Source organism: Pantherophis guttatus, chromosome 3 (assembly GCF_059756535.1).
Source record: "Pantherophis guttatus breed Tessera chromosome 3, ASM5975653v1, whole genome shotgun sequence".
Classification (NCBI taxonomy): Eukaryota; Metazoa; Chordata; class Lepidosauria; order Squamata; family Colubridae; genus Pantherophis; species Pantherophis guttatus.
The window spans coordinates 53,379,388-53,396,819 of NC_142065.1; the positions used below are offsets into that span (position 1 = coordinate 53,379,388).

At 39.9% G+C, this 17,432-nt stretch overlaps 1 protein-coding gene across 14 annotated transcripts in view; it reads right to left on the reverse strand.

Moving 5' to 3' along the window:
* Positions 1–17,432, reverse strand: part of INAVA (innate immunity activator) — a 42,867-nt gene that overhangs the window by 6,433 nt on the left and 19,002 nt on the right. For 2 of the 14 annotated variants that reach the window (XM_087889572.1, XM_087889573.1), the window contains 7 exons: positions 13,465–13,590; positions 12,508–12,634; positions 11,110–11,234; positions 9,747–9,866; positions 5,911–6,142; positions 2,861–2,914; positions 1,367–1,601 (listed from right to left, as the gene is read on the reverse strand). In XM_087889572.1, the coding sequence (XP_087745698.1) occupies positions 1,367–1,601; positions 2,861–2,914; positions 5,911–6,142; positions 9,747–9,866; positions 11,110–11,220 (752 nt within the window). In that variant the 5' untranslated portion in view covers positions 11,221–11,234; positions 12,508–12,634; positions 13,465–13,590. The remainder of the gene's footprint in view (positions 1–1,366; positions 1,602–2,860; positions 2,915–5,910; positions 6,143–9,746; positions 9,867–11,109; positions 11,235–12,507; positions 12,635–13,464; positions 13,591–17,432) is intronic. The other 12 variants (XM_087889574.1, XM_087889575.1, XM_087889579.1 and 9 more) reach the window with 6 other exon arrangements.

Sequence of the window (17,432 nt, forward strand, 5' to 3'; positions counted from 1 at the left end):
CAAGCAAACTAAGGGCCACTGGTTACAGCCCATAAAGGTACTGTAGTTCTTTCCCATTATTTCTGAAACAGAATAGAAGCAAAAGAAAAGACTGAAGACTCAAGGATGTCAATAAAACAACTGTTCAGGTTTAGCTAACTCTGATAGTCTGGGTCAATGCTCTTCAAAGAGCATTTTGATCCCAAATATCGTCATAAATCAAAGACTACTTATATACATGGGGTTGCCTTTGGGCAGAGACGAGGTGCTTCCATCAGTACCAGGCCAGAACAGAATACTCACTGGATTTCCATACATATTACACCAGTGCTGCTAGTCCACCATCCAGCTAGATTCAAGGTGCTAGTATGAGTATAGATAGCTCCAAGTTCGTTGGGACCAGATTACCCAAAATAAGGTTTCAAATGCATTACCTTTTCAGGCATCTACAATTTTGAGGGAAGACAGGAATTTGCTGTCTGAAATTGACATTGAAGAGGGCAGTATCCATGGTGGCACCTATCTTGTGGAACAATCTCTTCCCTGCAATATGCCAAATCATGCTGGCATCTTTTAATTGTCTTATTCAAAATTATAATTTTAAATTGCCATTATCCGGCCATTAACTTCCCTAATATTTTGTCTTGTAATGGATTTTTGTAATGAATTTGTCTTGTAATTAAAGATGGACACTAAAAAGACAGGATACAACCAGTAAATCCTGTAGATGATGTCTCCGATTTTCCATCTACCTGAACTGCAGGAGCAGGGAAAAAGAGTTTCAGGAAATGCTCTTAATATGGCATCTCCACAAAATATGAATTGGTTCTTTTTTTTAAATCACTATACTAAAATCAGACTGTTAAAATGAACCACAACTTTCCATAAATCCATTTCCTATTGCAAATCAAAATAATCTAACTACCAATTTACTATGCTAATTCATAATTTCATCTGTTTGCAAGTATCACAAGTAAGTGATACTTGCAAAAAATAGTCATCATTAAACATTTGATGTCTATCACTGTTATCAGTGATTATTAGTCATGGTAAAATATTATGAATGATACACCCAGGATACAAAATATTCTGATGACACTTTTCTTATCTTTTTCTTATAAAGGATGCAACAAGGTAGATTAGTGCAATTTTAATATAGTGGGGAAAGAAGGTTAATGTTAAGAATCAATGAATAAATTGAGATTTGAACCAGAAAGTTTAATTCAACCTGCCTGTCTTCAACAGTTGCAAGTACACTTTGCAAGTAATTGTATTGCTTTTCTATAAATTATGATTTGCACGAATTCACCTCAGCTCTTTGAAGTCAAATGGAGACAACTTAACAAAGAGAAAAGCACAGTAGAAACATCTAGTGAAGAAGTTTAACCTCAGCGTGCTGTTGGACCCCATCGACTTCTTGGGCTTCTCATAGGGCTTGTCCAAACTAGTTTCTTTCCAAGGGCTATTCTGGATGGGAGAAGACTCCACTTCAGCAGCTGGATAATGAGTTGAATCTTCTAGAAAGCCAAGAGGGGAAAGCTGCGATGAAGGACTGTGGTGAGACTGGATTTGTGTCCAAGGTGTAATTTTTGTTGGAAGGTGAGGATTCACCACAGGGGCTTCTTTAAAAAGAAAGGATGATATCTTGTCACTACAAACTTGAATGTCCTTTAAACATCCACTAAACTACCTTATACATCTGCACTCTCTTACCAGCCCTTAATCAAAACAAAGGGGGACATTAAATTTAGCACACTTGGACCATTTCACTAATCCATAATAAACATCCTTCCTTGCCTTCAAGCTTAGTAAACTGTTGCAGGCAAATTTTTAGTCACATGGTCTGGATATGATTCTGAGAGTTGTGATTAAATAGCTAATCTCTTTAGCTGAATATGATGTCATTAAATAAAAACAACAGCAGCAGAATATTTAAATAAATATTTTAAAAATGACTAAAATAGCTGTCTGAATGTTTACTTACTAAGCCTCTGCCAGGCAAAACTATTCTTAAAACCCCTGGGAATCATAACTCCAGCATGAAAAAAATATTATTTAAAAAACGGCAACTTCACCATCCCCAGAGTGAAAAAGATTGCTGTGCGTGCGTGTGTGTGTGTGTGTATGTGTTTGTATGTGTATGATGAGCTACAACAACAGCCTTCCCTCTGAACAACTATTTGACTGGGCAAAAAAGTATATTTATGTAAAATACAGTAATGAAGCATAGGTATGAATGTTATTACATTACCATGCAAAAATGATGTAACAAAATGTGTTTAAAGATACCAAAGTACAGAAAATCAATAGAGAGAAACTGCATTTTCAAGGCTATTCTATCATAAAAAAAACAGAATGTTCTAAGACAGTGATGGCTAACCTTTTTGCTGTCGTGTGCCAAAAGCGGGGGGAGTGCGGGGGTGTCGCACCCATGCATGCCCACACCCATAATTCAGTGTGCCCCACCCCCCCTGCATGTGCACGCGAAACCCCTGCGCTCCCCCCACTTTTGGCATGCGATGGCACGGTAGGCCCGTTTTTCGCCCTTCCCAGGCTCCAGAGGCTTTCTTGGAGCCTGGGGAGGGCAAAAACAGCCTTCCCTATGCCCCCCGGATATCCCCTATCCCCTCCGGAGGCCAGAAATGGCCCATTTGCTGACTTCCGGTGGGCCCAGAAGGCCCAAAAATCAGCTGGCCGGCACGCACATGCATGCCGGAGCTGAGCTAGGGCAACACTCGTGCGCCCACCGATATGGCTCTGCGTGTCATCTATGGCACGCGTGCCATAGGTTCACCATCACCGCCTAAGACTATTTTCAGGTCTGCACGCAACAGGAGAACATCCCAAGTAAAGCCAATAGAGTCATACTTAATTAACTTACCTTCTCCTCTCACAGTCACATCCAACAAGGAAGGTTCATCAGGGGCACTGAACCCTTAAGAAGAAATGGGGAAAGGCACTGTAAATGGGATCTGCAAAGCCATTTGCTTTTCAGGATTCTAGATATTGGATTTCATTCATTCTTTCCACTTATTTGCCATGTCCCCGGCCCGGCCAGCATTCTGTGATCACTGAGCATAAACACCCTCACTGCGTAATTAAAAGTGAAAAGTTGAGAAGTTCGGGGGGAGGGGGGGTTGTTCTTCCTAAAGATTCTATCAATTTCAGCAATGCTTTTTGAGTTACTTATGTCATCAGAGAAAACATCAAAAATCAGGCCTCCTTTGAGCTATAGATTTCCAAGCAGCTATTAGAATTTCTGACACTCACTAGAAATATGCAGTCATAAATCCCACGAAGAACCACAGAAGGGACAACAAAAGCTTTTATCTTATTAGTACTGGGCTAACTCCAATAACCCAAACCACATCATTCAAGGCAAAGCATTCATGTACACAAACCTACCCTTCTCAAAGAAACAGTCCATGATAAAGCGAATTAATACTAATCTAAAGGATTTGCATTTGCATTTCAGGCAGCATTTTTTCCCTACAGTCAAAATATCAAATTGTGAATTAATAGCTCAAAATTCTTTTACTCTTTAGATGTAGTGCGGATGAGACATGAGGGCAATTCAGAGAGAAATGCCCTTAAGCTGATTCATTTCAAAGAGCTTACATAGGGTTCACTCTGAAACAACAGGTAGATATTAATAACCACTAGTTTCCTTTTATGGTCCAACCAAGGTGGACTCTGAGATGGGGGAGGAGAGATGATCTCATTCAGTCAATAAGACCTCCTGCACAATCTATGCAAACTATTGTCCTTCCATTCAACAAAGAGTCTCTTTGTGTATAGGTTCATACCCGATCAACTCTAGATACGGCTGGGAAAGACCCCTGTTAGAAACCTGAGAAGCAGTTGCATAGACAGTACTCAATGGTCTAGTTTAAAATAAGCTGCCTTTTTTTATTCCAGATACCACAAACAAATAGTACAAGATATAAAAGAAAACACTAAATTCTCATCTGCAAATATTTACCATATGGAATTCTTGGGCAAAAAGCAATGAAGTGGTATATAAGAAGCCATCCAGTTACCCCAATGAATGCAAATATAGTTTCAATACAGCTATTTTCATAGTAGAGTATCTGAACTAGTATAATACTAAAGCCAACTACTAGGAAGAATGAGCAAAGATTGAGTCTAATACTGAAGTCCAAAATACATTTATTCTTTATGCAAGTAAGTCTGAGTTCAGTACAGCTTACTTCTCATTTCACAAGATTGCATTTTTGTTTGCAAAAATAACAGAATAACAGAGTTGGAAGGGACATTGGAGGTCTTCTCATCCAACCCCCTATATCCTATATCATTTCAGACAAATGGCTTGTTCAATCTCTTCTTGAAAACCTCCAGTGATGGACTGTTCCACTGATTAATTGTTCTCACTGTCAAGCAAGTGACAGAGACCAAAGAAGAATCTAAATGAACCTTCTACCAGACAGGGCCTTGCAGTATGTTTCCACTAGAGTTTTCAGAATTCCTAGGGAGTATTCCTTGGGAAGCTAAGTTAGGTGACTGACTTTTTAAGGGTTAAATCTGATGCCACGGAGCTTTGCGTCAATCATTCACAGCAAGCTTCTACATGTTTCCTCCTCCAGCTGCCTCTCCCTGCTTTTTTTTTTTTTTCCTTGAGTTCTCTTTGGCAACCACTTACAGAAAATTTCCCTTGGTAGCTTATCACAGCAGGAAGAAGCCATAAAAGGTCAGCTTCCTGCTTTGAACTGGGATGAATTCCACCCAAGCCGTGCCTGTCAAAAGTTCATTTAACCTGTTTCTTATGATTTACAGGGACATGTACTTAATCCTAACCTCTGTCTCATTTCCTGACAACCTTTCTAATTTCAAAACCCACTTCCTCATAATAACAAAGAGCCTTGTGGCAGCCTAAAGAGAAACAAATCTATTTTAACAAAAACTATTAGTCCTTAAGGTTTTGTGAGATTTGTTGTGTCTGCCTCTACCCTCCTGGTTTTTAGGTCTTCAGTCAAAAGGGGTTTTAATTTTATTCTCTGTAGTGGCTATATAGAATAAACCAATTAGCCTGCCCTTGATAGAATTTATTATTATTACCATCACCTCTTTAAGTTTTCAGGCCTTTTTTTTCTTCTTTTTGGTATCAGGCTTCCTCCTCAAAATATGTACTTAGAAGCTTTGCTTTCCAAGCCATCTAAGAGGTATTTTAAAGTCATTCAGTGCAGCATTTGTATAAATTACAGAAGGGTGGCCCACCTGTACGCTGCCCCTAATGATCCATAGGAAAAATGATGCAAAATGAGCACAGCTCTAACACATCATGGCCAGGGCTGGATTTGATGGTGGGGTTACTGTTGTTGTTTTACTTCCTTGAGGACTGTGCTAAGTTTATGCTTGGCTTTTACATACTTCATGCTTCAAGATAGCAGGAAATAAAAATTCAGTGGTGTGGCTGGAGGAGGCAGCAGGAGTTACAAAAATGAATTTCAGAGACTGTACTGAATTAGATAACCATGCTCCAAATCAGGGGTGAAATGTAAAATTTGTTACTACCGGTTCTGTGCACATGGCTTGATGGGTGGGTGGCGTAATGTGACTGGGTGGGCGTGGCCAACTTTTTTTTTTTTTTTAACTTTTCAAAGCATTTTTTCTAATACTTTGAAAAGCCTCTGACGATCCCAGCTGAGTCCTGTGATCATCAGAGGCTTTTTTTTTTACTTTTAAAAGCATTTTTTCGTCTGAAGAGGTTATAGAAAAAATGCTTTTAAAAGTAAAAAAAAAAAAAAGCCTCTGATGATTGTGCGGCTCAGCTGGGCATTGGGGGGGGGGGGGGGGGGCTGCAGGGATTTTTGCTACCGGTTCTCCAAACCACCCGCTGCCATCGCTACCGGATCAGGTGATCTGGTCCGAACCAAGAGCATTTCACCCCTGCTCCAGATTGATTCCACTTACCTTCTAATAAAGCTGGAGCAATGGTCTTTAGCTGGGACGGCTGTTTGGATGCCAGACGATAGTCACTGAGCGCTTGCTCCAACTCCTTCAGTTTCTTTTCCTCTTTCAAAACAGCACTTTTCCGCCGTTTTCGAACCTGCTTGGCAAGATTTTCTTCTTTGGAAAGACACCGAGCAGCTTCAGCAATCTGCAGCTGCAGAGCCAGATCTCTCTCTAATGTGCTCAGCGGATCCTGGAGAAAAAAAGAGGGAAAGTATATTCCAAAAACCTGCGTTTCCTGAGCGGTCCTTAGCAAGGGGTGGTGTGACTGGCCTTTTAAAGAGAATGGAAGGGGGATCTAAAGCGTCAGAACTTAGAGTCACTCCTTGAAGAAGTCAGCAGAGGTCTGACATCATCACCCCATTCTCTGCTCCGAAGACTCCTTTTGTGGACATCTTGGTAATTAAATATGATACATCTTTTTTACCTAGTTATGTTTCAAATGCTTTCTAGCAATACACTTAGTCATTGTAACCTGATCTGGGGGTTTCCAAAGAAGCAAATGCCAGCCATGTTTTGTAAGGCTAGTGCAATCCGTGTGAATTAGGGTTGACACTGGTCATGCAAGGAAATCTTTGCTGCATAAGAGAAATAGCATTTTTTTTGGTTTGTTTGTTTGTTTCAATGATTATTTCTGGCTGGATGCTTTTGTCTGGGATGGGAAAAACAGATAAAAAGAAGAAAAGGAGGGATCAATGTTTTTAACAACTTTCAAATGAGCATGTTCAGCGTACTACCTTTGAAATTCTGGGAGTTGAAGTCCACACATCCGAAAATTGCCAGTGTTGAGAAACACTGTTTTAAAGCATAGTCAGTGTGAAATTCAAATTTTTTTACTACCAGTTCTGAGGGCGTGGCTTGGTGGGCGTGGTGTGGCTTGGTGGGCGTGACAGGAGAAGGATACTGCAAAATCCCCATTCCCACCCCACTCTGGGACCAGCCAGAGGTGGTAGTTGCCAGTTCTCCAAACTATTCAAAATTTCTGCTACCGCTTCTCCAGAACCTGTCAGAACCTGCTGGATTTCATCCCTGAGCATAGTGTATTGTTCCACCAAAAAAAAAAAGTATCTGGCACAAAAGGATTGTTTGTTTGATTTGCTCAGTGAATGACTGATGTTCCAGACAACGTGTCATACAAATCTGTGGAACATAAGTAATAACAATCCAAATGGCTTACAAACTAATAAAAGAACTGCCACTTATATCCCTGTTGGATCTGCTAGGCAAATATGGTCTGTTGAAAAACAGCATCTTCCCTATCCTGAGTTGTAGAAGAGATTCCAGAGTTCCCTTGCACATACCGTATGACTGTGTGCACATAAGAGCATACACATACATGTGTATACGTACATATATAGTGAGCATTCTAGTATGAGAAAAGCTACAGATTGATGGAGACAACAAAATGAAGTTCCTTCAGGCATAGGAGGGCATAAAGAAAGGTAATTAATTGGATTTAGGCTGCAGATAAGTTAATTCTTCTGGAAATAACATCTCCCTTCATGGTCCAACTATGGGCTCAGGACTTATTGCCCTTGAAAGTTTTTCATGATTCATATAATTATGCTGAGACTTAGTGTGCAAAATATACTATGTCTCAAATCCATTTTCCTAATAGTTCTTTTTTAATGTATATTGAACATTCAATAAACAAGGAGAAACAAGCAGGGCAAGGTCATGCTTATCATAAAATACAAGCAAAGGTGTATATTATGTTTCTAGAGTTATGGGAAAAGATGGGCCAAGATAATATTGCACAAGGCACCAGTACTTCCCTCACTAAATATAATTCTTCTGTCACATTTGCAGCTAGAATAATTAAACAGCAATCACAAAGAATGTTTTTCAGTTCTTTCAAGGCATGCTTATAAGCAGTGTAGGGATGCTAATCCAATTTAAAGATTTAGGTGGTGATTATTTTGGATTTAAGTAATCTGCAGTTAAAAGGGTGTGCTCTTTTGTATATTCTACTGGACTGATGTCTAAGGCAAAATTCCCAGCTGCCTGCTGAACCTAGCAAACCGGATGAGAAAAAACTATCTACAGACTAAGCAGATATCTTCTGTTTCCAGTACAACAGGTTCCTAATAGTTGAGGAGGAAACACAAAGTCGTAAGCAATATTTCAGTGAGCTTGGAGGTTAAGGGGAAAAACAAAACCTTCCCAAGATTAGAATAGCGTGTGAATGTACATAAGCATGCCTATAAGCCTGTGTGCGTGAGACAAAGAGAAGCAATGGGCTTCCAAAAGAGCATGTTTATTTAGCACCAAACTCTTTGCCTCCCATTGAGGCAAATGAGAGAACAAACAGCACACCACATGCCGCCCTTACTATGAAATTAGTAAAACTGAGAACAGGACACAGGCAGGAGAGAGACTATTTGCAAAAGAGACGCTGCATCTCACATCTCTGATTGGAAGGAAACCCGAGGCTTCCATGTCCCTTTGGGATGATTTATCTACCTTCACTTCCTACTGAAAATCACTTTCAGACGCTTTTTCTTTAACTGGGAATCTCCAACTTGTAAAGATCTAGAGAGAAAACGGTTTTCTGGATTAGCTGAACCAGATTTCAAAGGGAGACTGAGCTTTATGTATAAAACAAACCATGCTTCTATAAAGGTCAACTTCCTGGGGTTTGTACGCTACTAGAATGTTTCCTTCCTGCTTTCCTTACAGGATTAGCCCTGTAAAGTGGAAAAAAACCAAAATAAGATTTCTTTTAACAACCAGTTCTCCGAACTGCTTAGAAAGTTAACAACCGGTTCTCCCGAATAGGTGCGAACTGGCTGAATCCCACCACTGGCTTCAGGGTAGAAGGATCCCAACACTGCCAGTCAATATATAGCATTTCCAAGTTTCCTGCTCCAGTAAAAGGAGCAGGGAAGTAAAAAAGACAGGAATAACTTCAGATTCCAAATGAAAGATACCCAGCAGCATTTTGTGTAGCAAGGCTGGATAGTTTCATAATTAAAGCCCTTTCTGGTGTTGTTTCTAGCCTAATTTTTATTGCCCTGCTTACAGAAACTGCCTCTCTGGTTAACCCTTATGACATTGTAACAGCTAAGGCGAATCGCCCATCGACATGAGTGATGTTGAGTTGGCCATGCCCACATGGTCACATGACCACCTAGCCATGCATACCCAGCTGGTCATTAGGAAAGAGAACTGGTTTTTAAATTATTTGAATCCCACCATTGCCTGAAGCATCTAACTCTATGAAAAAAACAACAGGTACAAAATGATCAAGGTGTATAAACCAGCTAACTAGGCGGAAGAAATATCTTTTCTCAGCCTCAGTGCTTCTCGAAGAATGTTCTGTGGCTTTATGGCTGAACCTATATAAATGTTTACATTTCAGAACACTGGCCCAATCTTTGCTGAGATGGCCTTATAAAGATTAAGAGAGAACAAGGAGTCCTTACTGAGCAGGTTAAGATAATGAGATGCCAGATTTGTACTCAGCCAAGATCACCAGCATTGCAAAGCTGCTCTTCTTCCAACCCTGTTCCAAAAAGCCTTAGCAGCAGAAGTTCCCATGACTACTGCTATTAACTACTGGAGCAAGCAAAATTAGATGCTGATCTGGTAATCCTGCTTTGGAGGTCAGAATATCAAACAGGGATTCCCAGAACCCCTTTCCTAATCAAACTGTGTCCATGACTGAACTGCAATTTAATTGTTTTTGCTTCCCTCCTTGGAGGTGGGGGGAAGTAGAACCTCCTGGATAACTCAAATGTCTGTGCTCATCCACATTCTCCAACCCCCCCCCCCCAATTGTGAGCAAGATGTCTTACTGCTCCTGAAAGAATAGCCTTTTGGTCCAATTTGAAAGCAGCACCAATTCGACGGCGGACCTTCGGGGGTTTCTCTCCTGGCTTCAGGGGATACTCTGAAGACAGCATTCCTGTCAATTCCTGCCAAAAAAAGAAATGTAGAAGCAGTGTCAGTCAAGGAGATATTAATGTTAGGCAATGTAAAGCAGCTGAACTGAGTATCATGAAAGAGCAGCATATTTGTTATTAATTGATTTATTAATATATTTCTCCTGCCAGATAGGAGGGGAGATATTTATGTGATTTTTTTCTGCTTCTGCTGCCATAATGATTGAATAGGCCTTAGGCATTGCATACCTTGACCTGGAAATGGGATGCTATTTGCTCTGCTGCCTGAAGTAGCAATTTAACCAAGATTGCTGCTGGAGCTGATTGCCAAAGGGGCACAGGCAATATCTAATCTATTTATTTAGCACAGCACTACAGTATATTTTATTTAACTTTTTTAAATTTGCATTTAGTCCCGGGCCTGAAAATGAGCTTCACTACAAATGCACAACACACACACACACACACACACAATCAATAAAAGGAGACAAATAAGTTCACATTAATTTTAATAGGCATAGTGTGCAGTTAGCTTTTGGCTTTTTTCTTATTTTCTAAATAGCCTTCAGTTAATTTCAGGCAGAGAGAATGACCAAAAATTGATGCTAAGGAAAATATCCAGGATTGAATTCATTGCAAGCTAATTTCTAAACTGATTATTTTTAAGAGGCTTTTTATAAGTTGGTGATCAGTCAAAGAGAAACAGGAAGACAGTCGATGAACTGATCCAAGGGAACAACTTGATTCTAGAGACAATAGAATATTCAGGAGGAGACTCCCAATAGGGAACCAATTGGAGACAAGTTTAATATTAACCTAGTAACTTTTTTGTAGTTGTGCTTATACATTGTTATAGAAGAGAACAATGGCTTGATGGGTCTGATTTTATTTGGTAGAAATTGCCCTACATTCACATATCAACTAAATACTGCACTCTATGGCAAAGAGGAAAAAAACTTCATCAGGTTTATTAAGGAACTTGAAGGGAGTCTCTTAATTGTAGTTTTAATTAAAAGACCTGACTTGCTTTACCAAGCTATTTCTTAAATGATGCATGAGCTTTTTCTATCACAGACCAAGTGTTCGTGAGATCCATTTTACACTTTCACTATCCTCACACTTAGCCTAGGTATCACTTGATCTCTATAGAAAGCCCTTCTCATTTCCTTGGACAGTGGAATCCCAATCCTTCCAGACATGCATTTTTCCCTGTAGGAATGCAGCTTTACAAATCCCTAATAAGGTTAACAATTCTACAATTCTCTCGGCTCCTTACTGCTTCGCGCAAACACAATCTTCGTAGTTCCTGTAAACAGGCTTCCAGGCGTTCCTCAAGGGCCTTTTGCTGCTTCCTCATGGCTTGTGTCAAATCCTTCATTGCAGCCATGGGGCTATCAGGACCTGAAAGAATAATTTTTTTAAAAAAAGTACAGATTGATTTGTCAGCCAATAGAGAAAAGAAAACTTGGTGGGGTAGATTTTGTTAATATTTGATCAGTCAGACAGAGATGGTCTTTGGCAGCTTCTTTGAGCACAGGCAAGGATTGTAAAGGAATCTTCAAAGACCAATAATACTGTTATCACAAAACTGTGTTTAACTTCAAAAGAGCTCTTCTGAAGCTCATTGGATGAGGCATGGAATGTGTCCAACAGCAAGGACTGAGTAGCTCCACTTCATAGACAATAGGCAGGTCTAATTTGTTACAGAAAAGATAAAGACAAGGCCTAAGGCCAATGTCCCTAAGAGTGTTATTAGCAAAGAAAAATAAAGGTATTTATTGATCTGCCCATGGACTGGGAAAGAAATGCCAGGCATTGATTTTTTAAAGCCCAAATCAATGCCTGGCATTTCTTTCCCAGTCCATGGGCAGATCAATAAATACCTTTATTTTTCTTTGCTAATAACACTCTTAAGAGGATTCTACACAAGATTTCTTCCTATGGGATCAGAGGTGCTTGGTCAGCTTTATGACTCCTTTCAAGCATATGATATCAGCCCATACAGGTTTGAATCCAACAGGGCACTGACAATCAGTTCCATATACATGATTCATAATGTAGGGCAGGGCAAGATTCTGTCAGCAGGCTCTAAATTTGGTGGCACTGAAGAAAGAGCAGTCTTCAGATGTGCGAACTGTATAGGGTGATAAACTCCTGGGACCCAAAGGAATTTGCTGAGGAAGCAGAGGCTGGATGATGAATTCCCTAATTTATTTACTTCAAAATCAATTTTCCAAGTGCCCATGGAACTAGCTTTTCTTTCTTTCCAAACTAAGAAATCCAGCTAGGGGTGCCACAACTGAGCTTTTTGTAGTCCCAAGAGTTTCCAGAGTAAAGAAAATACTTTTTCATTATGCTTGTACTTCTTAATGCTGCTTTTATCCAAGAGGCTAAAAGGATAATCCAGGTTTGCACCCTGACCAGACCACAACAGAACATGTCTTGTTGGCAATTAGACTACATCATCATTGGAATAATCCACATCAGCTCTTTCTTAGCATTTCCTTGGGATATTAAGGATGCTATGGTAATTTGCGAGAGTAACCAACCATCCTGAGAAAAAGAAGAATCAGTGGGCCTGACTCTCTCTCTCTCTCTAAATTCTTATTGTCAGGGATCCAAGTAACACAGTTCTGCAGTCAGAAGATGATATTAACCTGAATCTGACACTTACACGTATTCTTGCCTGTATGAAGAAAGGCTCTAAACCAGAGTCACATCAAAGGCTGGGCTTATGAATCTTGCCAGGTTGTAAAATAGCCTGCTTTGTTTTGACTTAGTGAAATATGTACACTCAGCTCCTGTAATTTATTCAATAAACTGTGATTAAAATAAATTATGAATCAGCACACAGCACTGGACATGTACCACTTTCCTATACAAGGAAGCATTTAACTGTATATGCATTACCTTAGCTGATTTGTGGCTAGATTATTATTATTATTATTTTGCTACAAAAGTATGTGGCACAGCGCTTTTTAGCAATTCAACAATTTTTAAAGTTTAGAAATAACTAAAGACATACAAGGCATCAGACAACAGTCATGCAAAAAGAATGCCACATATTTCATGCTTAGGTTTCTAATGAAATAGCTTCTCAAGAGTCTGCTTACTCAGAAAAAGAAAGGATTAATTCTTCAATATAACAGCCTGTATTTCAGGGCAACTAAAAAGCTTTGCAATGGGTAATATGTTATACTGAAAGATGAGTGGCAAGCATCAGGCCAAAGAGAAGACTCCACCCTGCCCTATCATTCCTCAAATCTGATACAACTGTTGTTGTCACCAGCTCCTGGCTCTAGTTCCTGTCCAAGATCAATTCCTATTTTGCAAGACTGCCCTTGTAAAGACTAAATCTTGCACAAGATCATAACCCATCTGAGATAAAGCCACACTGATAAACTCTGACTGTTGAGCCAGCCATGACTAACAAGGTGTGGGATTCTGTGTACAGCTGTATTTTGTGTCAATTGCAGCAAATGACTGTTAGCAACAGCAATACAGTCAAGCCTAAACCACCGAAGAAAGACCCCAGCGGAGTATATATTGTTGCTTTAACTTGTTGACACAAGAAAGCATCCAAGAGATGTCTGCATTTTTCCCAGAAGAAACTTCCCCATTAGTCACTTACCGGACTGGATTATGATGCCACTGTCTGTATCGCTGGTCTCATCTTTATTCTTACTCTTCATGGTCAAACTCAGGATGTGGAGAGAGACAGTATGATCACGCCTGGAAAATGCTGTAACGTCTTCTGCTAATAGAAAAAAGGCACGACTGAGGTATGCTTGATACAAACACAAAGTAAGCAAGAACAATGCTAAAAGAAAGGGCTGGATGGGGGCCTTCCACTGACTGCAGAACCTGCTGTCAGAACTTGGTTATCTAAAGGCCTATATCCAGTGGGGGATTCAAGTAATTTAACAATCGGTTCTCTGCCCTAATGGTTTCTTCCAACAACCAGTTTGCCAAACTGCTCAGAAAGTTAACAACCAATTCTCCCGAAGTGGTGCGAACCAGCTGAATCCCACCACTGCCTATATCTTGCAAAGGTTCTACTTAGGGCTCCAATGTGGACCAGACCGACATAGCCAAGACCAATAGATAAATATTTAACATCTGGCTCCATTGCCGCTGCCATACTGTACCACTAGACGCCAACAGCTCATTGCACACTAGGCGTCAGGGCTAAACTCTGCCTTCAATTGGCTCACAAAGTTTCCCAAAAAATCAACAGTTGACTCTCATAAGCCAATATGAGTCAGCTTCAGCATACTACTGCCCAAGTCTCACATTTCATTCCTGCTTCCTGACAGTTAGAACAATTAATCAGTGGAACGACTTGCCTCCAGAAATTATAAATGCTCCAACACTGGAGATTTTTAAGAAGAGACTGGACAACAATTTGTCTGACATGGTATAGGGTTTCCTGCCTGAGCAGGGAGTTGGACTAGAAGACCTCCAAGGACCCCTCCAACTGTTATTCTATTCTATTCCCACCTTCCAAATTTTCTATTCAGTCAGGAGAAAACATTTGACTGTGACAATGTCTATGGAGATTCTCAATCATCCAGGTTGTGGATGTCTCATAGGTGCATCTCCAAAAGGCAATTGGACTTTCTTGGTTTTCATGAAACATGGTTTCATCAAACATGAACTATATGGATTCTTTTTGCATGAATGTTGTATGTTGCCTTGTGAATTGTGTCTCAGTGCCTGATCTAGCACATAACCTCACAACAAAACAAAATAAAAAGGCTTTTGGACTTCTAATTATTACTGAACTCCAACTCCAACAGGCCATTAGAACTTATTACAATGAATGAGGCTGCTAGCAGTTTATATTTAAAAACAACTGGAGGGCTACAGTCTTAACAGAAGTTGCTTTCTGTAAACCTGTTAAACGTGCAGTATCTAATGAAGGATATGAAAAGGGACAATTTCAGATGTAAATTTAAATATTCCAATTCACATGGAATACAAATTTAAATTATCTTGTCACTAAGGCTGCATAGAACCTTAACTAGAATTAACGGTAATAATTTAGCATTTCATAGTGATACTGTACATACAATAATTCAGTATTATTATCCAAAAAGTGTAGGAAGGAGAAGTGCCTCTAAGTTAGTTCAGAACAGAGTGAGAATCAAATCAGGACACGCTGATATATAACCCAAGTCTCCAGGCCATTAGGTTCCATTCATTGTTAGTAACTAAACCAAATCAGAAAACACATTTCCAGTCTGGAGAAAATTGGGGGGGAAAGACAATGAGAGGGGAAGAGAGAGATAGACAAAGAGAGAAAGAGAGAGGGGGGGGAGGGGGAGGGAGAGAGAGAGAGGGGAGAAAGAATTCTATCTCCCTTACATGTTATCTCTAATTTTTGATGACACCATGTGCCCAATCGTTTCACTGCTGCTTCCCCCCTCCCCCCAGCAAAAAGTAAATCTATAGAAGCTACGCCATAAGGTTGGCAGGAAGTGCTAAGCAAACAAACTCCAGCATTGGAAGAAGTGACCATGAGACCTCATCACAGATGCCCAGATGGGCCATTCAAAACTGGGGCATTATATGGTAGGGATCACTTTTTATTGCTTTCCCAGCAGCCAGGGTGACTCCAAGTCTTCCTCTTTGCAACTACACTTGTTTGCACAGCACTTCCCCACCCCTACTGGGTGAGTCAATCTGAAAGTCACTCTGAGTTTCTGTCTGGAGCTTATCACAGGACTGCCAGTCTCCTGGGGGGGAGGGGGGGAATAACAGGAGGTGGACAGACAAGGTTCACAGCTGTTACTGAGCTGTATGACCTAAGGTGATGTTGCTTAGACCTGTACAGATTATTGCTCACTCCACTCCAAACTGGCATAGGAGGCTGTGTGGGTGGGAGCCTGTTCCTCTGCCTCTCATAACAAACAATCCCATTCATAAATTGAAATAGGTAACCACACAGTCATAGTGCTGTACACTTCCCTCAGAACAATATAATTCCCACAATTATAACATATATCAGGCTTTCTGTTTTGGATCAGACGCTAATAACTTTTATATGAGTAAGAGTTAACTCTCCAGCCAGGAAATTAAAGTACAAACTCATAATGCTCCTGCTTTTATGGTCAGTAAATAAAAGAACGGCTCAATGAATGGTACTTTCAAGAGTGCTGGCTTCCTGGATCTGATAACTTGTCACAAGTAAAAATGTCTCGGTTGTTTCCAAATTGCCAGCCCACAATCCATCTACTAGTAGTTCAGTTTTGTCCTATCTGCTGTAGGCTGTAAAACTCCAGTTTGCCCTTTCACCTGATATCTATCTTACAAATTAGCAAGCCCATGGCAAAAGCCATTGTAGCTTTGGAACCTCTTCCCAATGAGAAAATATACAAGTTTAAGTATCAATGTCTCCTTCAAAACTATAGGATATCCCATGTCTGTCTTTCCAGTTTTCAAATATGAAACCCAGACCCACAGCCCTACTTAGTAAAAAGGGTATTTTTGGTTTTTCAGAAAATTCCATATTGCAAGAACTAGATATGTAAGAAAATCCCTTATATCAGACCTTTATCCCAATTGGACAATATTATTAATAATGCAAACTTCTCTATCCCAGTTTGGGCACCCTCTAAAAGTTGTAACTGTAAATTTCTCAGTAATAAATATGATATCTGGGAATTCTGGACATGGAGATCTACAGTTTTGGAGGAAGCCCAAGTTGAAGAGAGATTTTAATGTGCTAGCAACGACTCTCCAGATTTTTGGCCTTTCTGGGGATGCCAAAAACTAAACCAGGGCTTTTTTAAAAGCAAAAGAGACATTCTACCAAATAGAGTGGATGAAAGGCAAACTTGAATGATGGACAAAATGTGGGTCAGATATTAAGAGGCAACATAAATTGCAAGGTCAACAGGAGAGGAACAATCTCAGTACATTTTCTGGGATGGGATGAACAAGCCATGTCATTCTGTGCCTTCAAGGCACATACAGCACATTTTGAAGTGTAACAAAACTAAGAAGCATTTTAGAAAAGACTGAATCTAGAGCCAATTTTAGCTTTTTAGGGGTAAAGATATTAAACGAGATGAAGGCATATTTTTCAATTTGATTATGAAGCTAAGAAATGGGTGCATGTGTGCTTTTTAGCTCTAAGATATACTTGTGCCATACAGCTACAAGCTTTCAATAATTTAAAATAAAAACAAAAGTAGAACCCATACATGCCCAAACATAACAATATAAATCTTCCCATTCAAACTGCAGTTTTAAAATAGCCTTTTTCAAAACAGTGCAAGGCAGAGCTAGGCTACTTCACCATACCGGAGGAAGAAGAATGGTTTCTATCTACCACTTGCCACTCCCCTTCTCTAAAACTGTTGCTTGGTAATAGATATAAAAGATACACACTTTGCCTCGTGTGGCAGGAAAGAAAGAAAAAAAGCTAAACGTTGCTAAATTAATTAATTGAAAATTTTAATAATTAGCTGGGCTTGCTAATCAAAACCACAAATTGCAATAGACCCTCAAAGGCTGCTATTGGATGATGAATTTTACTTTCTGGTTGAGAAAGCTGTGTTTTTCCACCTTCAAGGAATTGCAACCTGAAGCCAC